This window comes from Octopus bimaculoides, chromosome 1 (genome assembly GCF_001194135.2).
Source record: "Octopus bimaculoides isolate UCB-OBI-ISO-001 chromosome 1, ASM119413v2, whole genome shotgun sequence".
NCBI lineage: Eukaryota > Metazoa > Mollusca > Cephalopoda > Octopoda > Octopodidae > Octopus > Octopus bimaculoides.
In genome coordinates this window covers 144124674-144136878 of record NC_068981.1, presented here as the reverse complement: position 1 = coordinate 144136878, position 12205 = coordinate 144124674, and the positions used below count along the sequence as shown (strand labels likewise).

The 12205-nt window shown below is 35.8% G+C and overlaps 1 protein-coding gene across 1 annotated transcript in view; it reads left to right on the top strand.

Moving 5' to 3' along the window:
* The window catches only part of LOC106868146 (heat shock protein 60A), a 19836-nt gene extending 8098 nt beyond the window's left edge, over positions 1 to 11738 (top strand). Inside the window, exons 3-12 of the mRNA XM_014913280.2 lie at positions 1824 to 2159; positions 3889 to 3984; positions 5039 to 5132; positions 6317 to 6485; positions 8963 to 9062; positions 9564 to 9671; positions 9784 to 9921; positions 10029 to 10203; positions 10326 to 10504; positions 10790 to 11738. Coding sequence (XP_014768766.1) covers positions 1824 to 2159; positions 3889 to 3984; positions 5039 to 5132; positions 6317 to 6485; positions 8963 to 9062; positions 9564 to 9671; positions 9784 to 9921; positions 10029 to 10203; positions 10326 to 10504; positions 10790 to 10957 — 1563 coding nt within the window. The 3' untranslated portion in view covers positions 10958 to 11738. The remainder of the gene's footprint in view (positions 1 to 1823; positions 2160 to 3888; positions 3985 to 5038; positions 5133 to 6316; positions 6486 to 8962; positions 9063 to 9563; positions 9672 to 9783; positions 9922 to 10028; positions 10204 to 10325; positions 10505 to 10789) is intronic.
* Positions 11739 to 12205: the final 467 nt, after the last annotated feature.

Sequence of the window (12205 nt, the reverse complement as noted above, 5' to 3'; positions counted from 1 at the left end):
TGAAAGAAGCCCGTCGTATATATGTATGTATGTATATATATATGTATATATATGTGTGTGTCTGTGTTTGTTCCCCCAACATCGCTTGACAATCGATGCTGGTGTGTTTAAGTCCCCGTAATCTAGCGGTTCGGCAAAAGAGACCGATAGAATAAGTACTAGGCTTACAAAGAATAAGTCCTGGGGGTCAATTTGCTCGTCTAAAAAGGTGGTGCTCCAGCATGGCCGCAGTCAAATGACTGAAACAAGTAAACAGTAACAGTAAACATCATTGAAATTGTGAAGCTATGAGATAATGCAGGATTGGTTCAAAATGATGTGAATAAATAAAACATTAGGTTTGACAGTTTAATCTGAATACTAAAAGGTTAAAGATTGTTTGTAGATTCAAGCTTTGTTGGCTGCTAGTGTGGTTATTTGCATAAGCTTGCTTCACAATCATGTTTGTCCTGGATTCACACTTCCGCTTTCTCATAACATCAGGTGGACTGATTTATCTTGTGAACAGAATTCGGTAGTTGGAAGCTGCAGACGTGTGTGGGTAAACCGTATGCTGATGTTTAACAGCAAATGCAAGCATTGAGATACAGATGCTCTTGAGGTTATTATACAGGGAGCCACTACTTTGACTTACTGTAAATCTGTAAAATGAAATTTTTCACAAGTTGCAATTATAAAGCATTACTTCAACTCTTTAGCATATCTGGCCCAAGTAGTCTACCTGTTTCATGTTCCGACTGGCCAGATCCAACCCCTCACACTATCCCACAATGTGGTTTTTTTTTTATATTACATCTAACAGAATAATCTGAATGTCAAAGGGTTAAGCTCATGAGAAAGCTCTTAAATGTTCTTTCCTGAGCTAATCTAAAAGCAAATGTATATCAATTGACTTGTGGTTATCCTGCAGGTTCCTTGGAACATTTGTATTTTTCTCATTGTTAGTCTCTTTCCCTTTGAGCCCTCTCTTGAGCGTTTTTTAGTGAAAAATGTTATTTTAAGTATTGTCATTCTTTGTGGCTGTGTGGTTAGGTACAGTCATGGCTGTTTGGTAAGAAGCTCATTTCCCAACCACCTAGTTCAGGATTCAGTCCCACTGTGTACCACCTTGGGCAAGTGTCTACTATATCCTTGAGCCAGTGTGTGTGTTTGTTTGTTTCTACTACTTCTTGACAATTGGTGGTGTGTTTGCATCCCCATAACTTAGTGGTTTGGTGAAAGGGACCAATAGAGTAAATGCTAGGCTTTAAAAAACAAGCAAGCCCTTGGATTTGATCTGTTCAATTAAAACTCTTCAAGGCAGTAGTACCCCAGCATGGCTGCTGTCAAATGGCAGGAACTAAAAAGATCTCGAGGTTCAATTGAATCTAAGATGACATTTGTGAAATAAAGTATTTTTAAATCTGATAACTGGTGTTGTTTCTCATTTTGTTTTTTTATGAACTGAAAATGCCACACAAAATTCAAAAGAAAATTATGAAAAATAAAGTAGCCATAAATTCATTTTGACAGGAGTCCACTTTCAGAATTTTTATATTTTATATTATTTCACTTCAAGGAATGATTGTACAGAGTATAGAAATGACCTGCTTTCTAGAAAGATATAAAGGCAAGACAGGTGTAGCTGAATGGATACTAGGGTTTCACTGCTTTGGCTACATTTATTGCCCTAGATTTGTCTGATTTAAAACACACCTCTTTTATGAGTTAAGAATTGTGCAGCAAATAATATTTAACATGTTGGGTTCCCTCAAATAAGTTTAGGTTGGAATGGTTGTTGTGATATTTTATTTTACCTTTTTTTTTCTTTTTCTTTTTGTAAGGGACGAAATGTGATCATTGAACAGAGCTGGGGAAGCCCTAAGATAACTAAAGACGGTGTGACTGTTGCCAAAGCTGTTGAGTTGAAGGACAAATTTATGAACATTGGAGCTAAGTTGGTGCAAGATGTTGCCAACAATACAAATGAGGAGGCTGGTGATGGCACTACAACAGCTACAGTGCTTGCTCGATCTATTGCCAAAGAAGGGTTTGACAAGATCAGTCGTGGAGCTAACCCCATAGAGATTAGACATGGTGTTATGAATGCTGTTGATGTTGTCGTAGAGCAACTAAAGAATCAGTCCAGGCAAGTCACAACACCTGAAGAGATTGCCCAGGTATGGAAAATTTATATTGTATCTTTTGTTACTTATAGTTTATATTGTTTCCTAATGTCAAGCTTATATTTTGTCCGAAGCCATGGATAAAGTCTAATAGACCCTTGGTTTTTAAGTGAAATTCCTTTACTGTTAGATAATTGCAGGAATGGCTATGTGGTTGAGAAGTTTGCTTCCTAACCATGTGGTTTCATTTTCAGTCTCAATGCATGGCACATTAGGCGAGTGTCTCCTGTTATTTAGCACCTGGAGGGCCAAGACTTTGTGAGTGGATGTGTTAGATGAAGTGTGAAAGAATGTGATGCATGTATTTGTCTGCTGCGTTTGTTTACATCAGGGGCCACCAAGCTTTTACAACACCCTCCTCATTTAAAATATCTTAATACCCTGCCCCACCATACCATATCTGAAAGGCGTACCAGGTACTGATGCTGGCAAAAACGCTTGTGTTATGTATTTAATATCTTATTTCCCTTAGCAGACTTGGTCATTTCCATAAGCCAACACTTGACAGTCTGTAGTCCCTCAATCACTCCTCTCAATCTTCGATCTCGAATGTCAGCAACGGTAGACTTCTTGTTGCAGTGAAAATTTATGCTTTCTCACGTCTCATGGCGCTGACTAAGTATTTCAAGCAGCTCCTCTGGGTGAGGTGGTCTTTTGTATGCTGACCCCATCGACCCCTTGTAATTCCTCACTGACCCATAGGAAGTCCCTCTGACCCCCTTTGGTGACTCCTGGTTTACATATTTGATTAACATATGAAAATGCAGTAAGCAATGTTGTTTGTCTGGTCAAGATTTCGGAGATAAGATGCATGTCTTATTATATGCAAGCATGAAAGGCGGACGTTAAACAATCATGATATTATATTATATAAATGTTAACCATTTGAAGTTTCGTCCTTATTCATGCCATGATACTTTTTGACAAGATGATTGCTTTAACCCTTCAGTATTTAAACCAGCCATATCCAGCCAAGATAGTCTACCTGTTTTATGCTCAATCTGACCAGATCTGGTTTCTTACACTTACCCTACAATGTCATTCTAAAAGATTAAACATTGTGTCATCAAATTCTCAAAGCTACAAGATAATGCTTGATTAATTCAAAGCAATGTGAATAAATAAGGATTACATTTGATAAAGTAATTTAGATGCTAGAGGTTATATAAGTTGGGCTTTGTTAAAACGGTTAATGCTTATTCTCTCTGGTTTGTTACATGGTTTCTTTTCTTTGAAATCCTATGTATATTTTAATATTAAGCCAATATGTGTTGGCAATCTTGCTATTTTTGTGTATCAAGGGCAAGAAGTGATAAGACAGCAAATTATTGCATACACTAAAAAATGCGATAGTTAATATCCTGCTTATTCTTTCAGTGAGATCTTCCTTCTGAATTTCTCTCTTGTCCTGTCTTCATGACATCTTTTTAAATTGAATTTGTATATTGTTGGTAACTTACCACGACTAGGAAGATATAGCTTTAGTGTGCTATGTTCTTTCCTATATTATAAAATGCACTTACTTCCTACAGTTCTGGACCATTTGTCTCTGAATTTTCGTACTAGTGCTAAAGTAAAACTCCTATTCAGTAAATGGCTGTTGATAACAGTTGTACTTGTTTTTGGAGACAAGTATTCAGTATTTTTCTTTGTTGTTAAGCAAATGAATTGCATTCAATCCATGCTGCTATTTCTGAAATTGAATTTTTGTTACTTTATAAAGGTAGCTACCATTTCTGCTAATGGTGACCGTTCCATTGGGGACATTATCTCCAGTGCTATGAAAAAAGTTGGCCGGGATGGAGTCATTACAGTTAAGGTGAGTTTTTTGGTATGCTTTTCCTTATTTCTCTCTTTATGTAAGATCTGCCAGCAATTCATCCTCTAATGTTCACCTATGTCCAATGTCTTGTGCTCATATTGGCTGGACAGGTCACGGTTTGAGTTACTGTCCTAGACAGGTTAAGACTGTCTTGCTAATATGATCCAATTTTAGCCATGAATTCTGCAGCTGAATCTTCTTCCTAACATCAACCACAAGTGGCATTAGCACTAAAATAGGTTATTTATTTTATCCACTGTCAGATTAAAGGTTTCTCTTTTTATGAACTGTAAACTCCATATTTAGGTTGTATTTTCAGTGTCATAAAATTTCAGTTGATATAATCTGCAATTGTCATCTAGTATTTTATTCTTGAATGTATAAAATAGCATTGTTTCCCAATATAATGATAAATAGCATTCTTGGCTACCAAACATAGTCCTTTGGGAATGTGGACACTGCCAAGAATAAGATATTAAATAATCAGGTTTCCAACCATTTTTTATCTCTGGACCACTTTGAATGATTATGGAGGTCCACTAGAATAAAATAGTAATCAGTGTATAAAATCTAGCTTTATAGAGACTTCTTTCAAAATTCCTATTTTGTTTTGCACACATAAACTTGTGTAGGTTGAATTATGTAAGATGTTAGAGAAAGCAATCTGTTTCTTTCAATACATACCAATACAAATATCAAAAGCAAAATTTTTTCAGGGTTCCTCAAAATGCTATTGTGGATCTCCAATTTACTATTTTGCTGCATGAACTGCCAAAAATCTTATGGACAATAGTTGAGAACCACTACAATGGATGATAGTCGCAGGTTACTTGTTGGAAATTTGGTGCAGATGTAAATATTAAAATATTTGCTTCGCAGCCATATTTTGGGTTGTATTTGTTAAAATACTAATGGCAGTCTGTATATTGGCAATAGAGTACAGTACTCAGTTTTGTCATGTTGATGTCAGGACTTGGCTTTTGTAAATTTCTTTCTTGCTTGCTTTGCTTTTTTGCATTTTATATATAATATTTTATTTCACTTATTTTAGGATGGGAAAACTTTGAAAGATGAGTTGGAAACTATTGAAGGAATGAAATTTGATCGTGGCTATATTTCTCCATATTTCATCAACACTTCCAAAGGTTAGCAATTTATTATTTATTTTATCAGGACGGTCTCTTGTGGATTAAATACCTGTTGTAAAATTGTAATTTTATGGATATTGGAAATGGAGATGTCCCATCTTTTCCTGCTTTAGAGAAAGAATTCTGAATTGAGGAATTTTATATTATGTACACTATATTAGTTGAACTGGTGGCTTTATCTTGGTTGATGTACACTCCAACTTTCTTTGACACCAGGCACTTGAAGAAGGCTGGAGCGTACAAAATCGAAACACTGAAAGCAACAATCAAAATGAGGACACCAGTTCAACTAATATAAATAATGTACATAAGAAAATATCTATGCAAATGATATCTCCTGGGTTTTTTATTTTATTTTATTTATTAAGTTTGGGTGGTAAGCTGTTTATGTAATTTCCCTTTTCACTGTGAACTTCAGTAGCTGTTCCCTCTGTTCTCTGTTGTGTTTGTATAAGGTTGTTTCTCTCTTTCACACAATCACCTCATTTAGCAGCTTCTCATAAAACTATTTCCCTGTGTTAATTTTTGGCATCAGTGAGGGTATATTGGCTACTATGCTTCTGTCCACACTTTTCCCAAATGATTTTCTGTTTAGCAATCTAGAACATTAGTAAACCTTATTTTATCTCTTTCTTGTATTTCAACTCCTCTACTTTCCAATTCCTGATTTGTCTTGTTTCTGAACTTGTAATGCTTTTATTCTGAGGTCAACAACTGGATTGGTAAAGACTTGGTTTTAACCTGTTCCCTCTTCAACATCCTATTGTGTATCATTTCATATTAACATGATTTGTTAGCAATCTGATGGTTGGGTGGTTTACTATTACTGTTGCAATTGTCAGGTCTAGTGTCACAGAATTCCAAGAGCTATGATACCATATCCTTAGTTTCTATGAATATAGTAGCAGCTGTCATTTATTGTCCCACATGTCTATTAAAATCACTAGTAATTATATGGTTTCTGTCATTCATTGTAAAAGTCTGCTAGACTTCACAGAAACAGTCCTTTTGCTCACTTCTCAGTCTTGATTTGGTACATGTGGAAAGTTGTCTGTCTAAGCTTAATTATTATTTTTCCTTACCCTAGGAAATATCTCTGCCAACTATATTACCTATGGACTTCATATTTTTTACCTTTAATTTGTTGGATTGATTTTTATCTGTTCATTATTTATTTTCAGGTGCCAAGTGTGAATTCCAAGATGCCTTAGTACTCTTCTGTGAAAAGAAAATTTCAAATATACAAGCCATCATTCCAGCACTTGAGTTAGCTAATTCCCAACGTAAGCCTCTCTTAATCATCGCAGAAGATGTTGATGGCGAAGCTCTCACCACATTAGTATTAAATAGGTAAGATTAAAGGTTTGGTCAGATAGAAGTTATTTTATTAAAGATACAAGTTTGATATTTTCATACAAAATTGTTTTCACAAATGTATCTCAGAAACATTTTCAAAAGGAATGTAGACGTGGTACAATTAGTATAGCTTCGTGCACTAAGGGGAGGCTGACCAGAATGGCACTGTATTCCAAAGGGTGTTAGCATGTTAAGAGCTATCTTCACCAAAATTTGTTAAATATCTATGGTGTGTTGATAGGGGATCGCATTTGGCCTAAATAGGGGAGGCGACTTCTTGAATTTCTCTTACGTCGTTTCTCTTCTCCAAATTAATTTTAACCTACAGTTTAGCCCCTTCTCTCTCTCTGTATAATTATCGCAATCTCAGCAAAATCATTTTCCTTACATTTTCATTTGAGAATGTTTAGCAACTTGAAGAATTGATAGTCATTACTTAACAACTTAGCATCATCATGCAGTGTTTTAAATCCGGGTTTTGTCCCTGTTGACGTGGGTGGCTGAATCTACTTCAATGTCATGGCAACTAAGGTAGGCAGGTGCACCCCACCTCAACCTTTGGGCTGGCTGGCTGGTGCCCATTTTCCCTTGCTATTATGAGGCTTTTTGGGAGCTGGATTTTCTACAGGGAGCATTCCTTGCTTACCCCCAGCCTTAGTTTCTAGACATGTGTGATCCTGCGAGCAAGGCCTCTATCATGATTTCTAAGAAATGTGGTGGAAAACTAGCTCAGGAAGGCAGGACACTACTACCTGAGATTTTGATTTATGAAATCAGTAATGTGTAGCAATCTGATCTTAGTGCTGCCATTACGTTCTGCCATCAAACCATAATAATGCATATGCTGTATGATGTGTTTCAAATATTACTTCTGTAAGAATCTTAGTAAATGGTATGGGTTCCTGAGTTCAGAGGAATTGATTTGAGCACGAGTTGAAGATAACAGATCTTCCAAAACATTTTGTCTGCTACATTCATTGAGAATAATCTAGTTACCTGATTAGTTTTTCTTGATGGTTAAGGAGCACCGGTATGTATGAAGCTGCATTGAAGTAAAATGAAATCTGAGTTAAAAACTTGATTTTTCACTATAGGAAATTTGCAGGCAAGTCGTGTCCATTTTGCCTTCAGTTTAAAACTTTTTGATATGTACTTAAATAGACTGCCTCCTGTTTTGCTATAGAATGCTACTTGTTATAAAATGCTAACATAAGATTCTTTTTATCATGTTTAGGATCTCAACTACCAGCTTAGTCTTTTAGGTCTTATGACTTCAATTTTTCCTAGTATAGACAGTAGCTGAATTTAAGTTGAATTTTCTTTGTCTTGAAAAGATTTTTGAAGCATTCATTACTAAGCTTTGTCATTGTAAGTTACACAATCAGCAGTATGGGTTGCCACTGAATAGTACCAAAAGTACCAATATTTCCATTAAGAAAGAGGATCAGAAACTTCAAGGGCCCACAACTCTACTATCCTCCCGCAATACCTGAGAAACCTACGTGGGGTGGATGTCCTGTTGAGTTCCAGATGAGCTTACCTCACAGCAAGAAATGCAGGTGAGGGCAGCAACATCAAACTCCCTCATTCATCAAATACCACGTATCAAATGTGGTTTAGTGAAAGTATAGCTAAGCAAATGGTGGTTTTCCAGCATGGCCACAACTCGTGCTATAACTGTTCACAAAATTGTTTTTTTAACCTACTCAGCATATAGAAGTTCTCAATTTTCTCCAATAAATACAGAGTTCTCCTTTGTAAAGTTCTAATGCACTATGGAATTTCATTTAAAATGTGTGAAGCAATAACCATGACCTTCAGCAATATGCCGTGCTTGAGTAGAAGACCCATCAGGCCAAATGAAATCAGTCATGGCAGATACTGGTGTTGTACAGCTGGCACATAAAAGCACCCATTACACTCTCGGAGTGGGTGGCATTAGGAAGGGCATTCAGCTGTAGAAACCATGCCAAATCAGACTTAGGTATGGTGCAGCCCCTCGGCTTACCAGCTCTGGTCAAGCCTTCCATCTCATGTTAGCATGGACAACAGACATCAAATGATGATGTTGAATGAGAAATCACTCTAGCATGACTAGTGAAATCTTGAAACTGTGGTTAATATATTTCCAGAATTTATGTAGTTTTCTATATTCTGTAGGAAATTGTAATGAAAGGGTTAACGTTAGAAATTGGTATGTCAGTGTAATTGTTTAGAACTTGGTTGTATTCAGATGTTTGTCCTTGAGAACTGGTTATTTTCATGACAAATCGCATATGTTATACGAGATTTCAGTAAGACCAGGTGCATGTTTTATCTACTCTTTTAGAAAGGTGGACATGATTAAAAACAGTACCACCAACAAGGATTTGTTAATAGAAAGAACGTATAGACCATTATCTTGTTTTTTGCTGTTGCAATGTTAAATAATATTTCGTGATTATTGAAATGGTTTACTTATTTCTTTGAAGGCTGAAAGTCGGGCTGCAAGTCTGTGCTGTAAAAGCTCCTGGTTTTGGTGATAACCGGAAGAACACTTTGCAAGACATGGCCATTGCCAGTGGCGGTGTGGTAAGTTTATATTGAAAATAAAGTGTTTGAGAGGGATAAATATCATGGGAGGCAACTTGCGTAGCAGTGACAAGCAGTTATCTTATCCTATGTAGGAGGGGGAATAATCGCTTAATTTTAGAGGCATTTGCAGATTATCAGTTTTGTGGCGAAGCTGCGTGTTTTTTTTAAAGTTTTCCACTTAAGGACCTGCAGGTTTTCATCTGTTTTACTATATGCATTATATAAACACTTTCAGAGAATATTGGTGTTAGTAGCAGGTGAAACTGTAAATATAGCACTTTATAAGTGACTCGTTATAATTAACTTGTCACCTATTTTGGTCTCTGTTAGAAGTGTAGTTTATGATAACTATGTGCATTGTCTTTCTGGAAGGTTTTTCTAATGTTTAGTGGTAGGGCAGGTAGAAGAATGTGATTCATGAAGTGAAGTAGTTCTTAATTGTAATTATGGCTGTGAATGCTTTTGTAAGTGGCACACGTTTTATATCTTGTTTTTTAGGTATTTGGAGATGAAGGTAATTTGAGCAAATTGGAAGATATTCAGCTTCATGATTTTGGTGTTATTTCTGAGGTTGTCATTACAAAAGATGATTCCTTATTGATGAAGGTAAATATTGTAATCTTGATTAACACATTAAGGATTTGAAATGTTTTCCATATTGACCTGATATATATGATTTGATGAAACATGAAATTTGTAATTTTGATTCTATTTCCAGGGTAAAGGTGAAAAGAGTGACATTGATAAAAGAATTTCTCTCATTAGAGATGAGATTGAGCTTAGCACATCAGACTATGAAAAAGAAAAACTCAATGAACGTTTAGCTAAGTTATCAAATGGTGTAGCTGTATTGAAGGTATGTAATACTCTATTTTCGCTTGGGGCGTCAGCTATTGTAATTACGCAGCTTTTGTGGGGAGAATTCTTCACGTATATTTTACATTACTTTTCTTTGTTTAAAAGGTTGGTGGTACCAGTGAGGTGGAAGTGAATGAGAAAAAGGATCGGATCAACGATGCATTAAATGCTACTAAAGCTGCTGTCGAGGAGGGAATTGTTGCAGGTGGTGGAACTGCTCTTCTCCGATGTATACATGCTCTTGATAGTCTAAACCCAACGAACTCCGATCATAAAATAGGTAAGCTCTCGCATAAATATTTTAAAAGACGGGGGGAAAAAAAATCTAAAGGGACATAACTCTTTTTTTTAAACACATGCATGCAAGGGACATAACTCTGAATTTCTTTTTTTTACTTGTAGGTGTTGACATCGTACGCAAAGCTCTTCGGGTGCCTTGCCTAACTATTGCTCAAAATGCAGGTGTTGACTCGCATGAAGTTCTTGAGAAAGTATGTCAGTTGACTGGAGATATGGGTTATGATGCAGCGGAGGGAGAATATGTTAATTTGATTGAAAAAGGAATTATCGACCCCACTAAGGTATGTTTCCTTTTTTAGGGTTGTCCTTCAATTTTTGCTTTATGATTTGTTTCATTTTATATGCAAATCTTTTATTAAATTGTTTCTAAATTATGTCAGTTAATTTTTAAATCCTTCAAGGTTATTATTTTTAAGATTTATTGTTCGTAGACTGAATTTCATTAGAAATAATGTAGAATCGTCAATAGCTTAAGTACATCTTTATATCTTTTCCTTGGTTTAGGAGTATTTAATGGTAAAATTAATCTTTTTTTTTTTTTTTTTTTTTTTTCTTTATGATTTCAGGTGGTGCGAACGGCTTTGGTTGATGCCTCAGGTGTAGCATCCTTATTAACAACAGCTGAAGCAGTCATTACAGAAATCCCGAAAGAAGACCCACCTATGCCAGGTGGTGGTGGTGGAATGGGTGGTATGGGAGGTATGGGCGGTATGGGTGGAATGGGTGGCTTTTAATAATGCAGTTACTTAGACATTTCATTGATTCACATAAATTGATTCATGATGTATAAAACATTTGTCAGGTGTGATTTTTTTTTTTTCTTTCCCCCATACAATCGTTCCCAACTGTTCATAGTAAGTACAATATATCTTTCTTATACATAGATCTAATGGTAGCAACTGTTAAACTGATTGTTTCTCTTAAGTTGTTTGTATATTTATTTATTCACAATTCTCTGAAACGCTTTCAAGTTAATGATCTATTGAGTTCTCTAACAACTCTCAGTTTATTGCTTCTGTTGAGATAGGATAACTGTTAGGATGGGTGGGCATAAACCAGTTGTATATATGCAATGTCATAATTAAATCATGGAATTCCATTGAAGAAACCCATCATTGCCCAAGAGACACTGGCCCCTTTAGCATCTAGTGTCGAATGCATTTAACAGATTGGTGTTCAAAGTGAAATCTGTTTGGCTTGAGCGAATATTGTTCAGCTTTGACCATCTTATGAAATATGGTCATAACTGACCATTACTTCAGTTGACAATGACTTGTGTATATGGCTCCGGTTGTTATATTTGGGATAGAGGCCATGCTGCTGTCATAGCTAAGATAGAGATACTTGTAGTCCTGAATGTAAAAGGTTGCTCATTTTAAGCTTAATTCTGCTGGGCACGTTAATTTTATCTACTTTTGTAGTTAATTATCTGATGCCATTGAAATGGTATATAGTTTTGGTGGTGTTAATGAACTATTTTCATGGTGCTACAAATTAAAGTTCTTGTTCAGAGTTGTTTATTTTGTTTGTTTTTTTTAATTTGAGCACACATCCAGCTTTGAGAAGTGAGGGTCTTAGTCGATACCATCTTAATCAATAACTCACTATATTTTGACATTCTCAGGTCAACTTTGTCTTTCCTTTTTTTTGTAAGTTGATAAAATAAAGTTCCTGAAGGCATGTACTGGGATCAATAGCATTGACTAACCACCACCTCACAAAAACTGCTGGCTTTGTGCCTACATTAGAAACAGTCCTGGTTTTCATATTCTGTACTGCTCACCTCAGAGATATCCATTATGAATGACCATATACATAGATTGTATACATGTATGTTTTATGTACTGTTCTAAATTCCAAAAGTTAATGCTGGTATTTTTACAGGGCTGTTTGTTGCATATGTGTTGAGAAACTAAACTGGTTTTGTGGGGGTAACCAGAAATATCTTGGGCTTAAATGGGGTTTTTTTTTTTTTTTGTTCT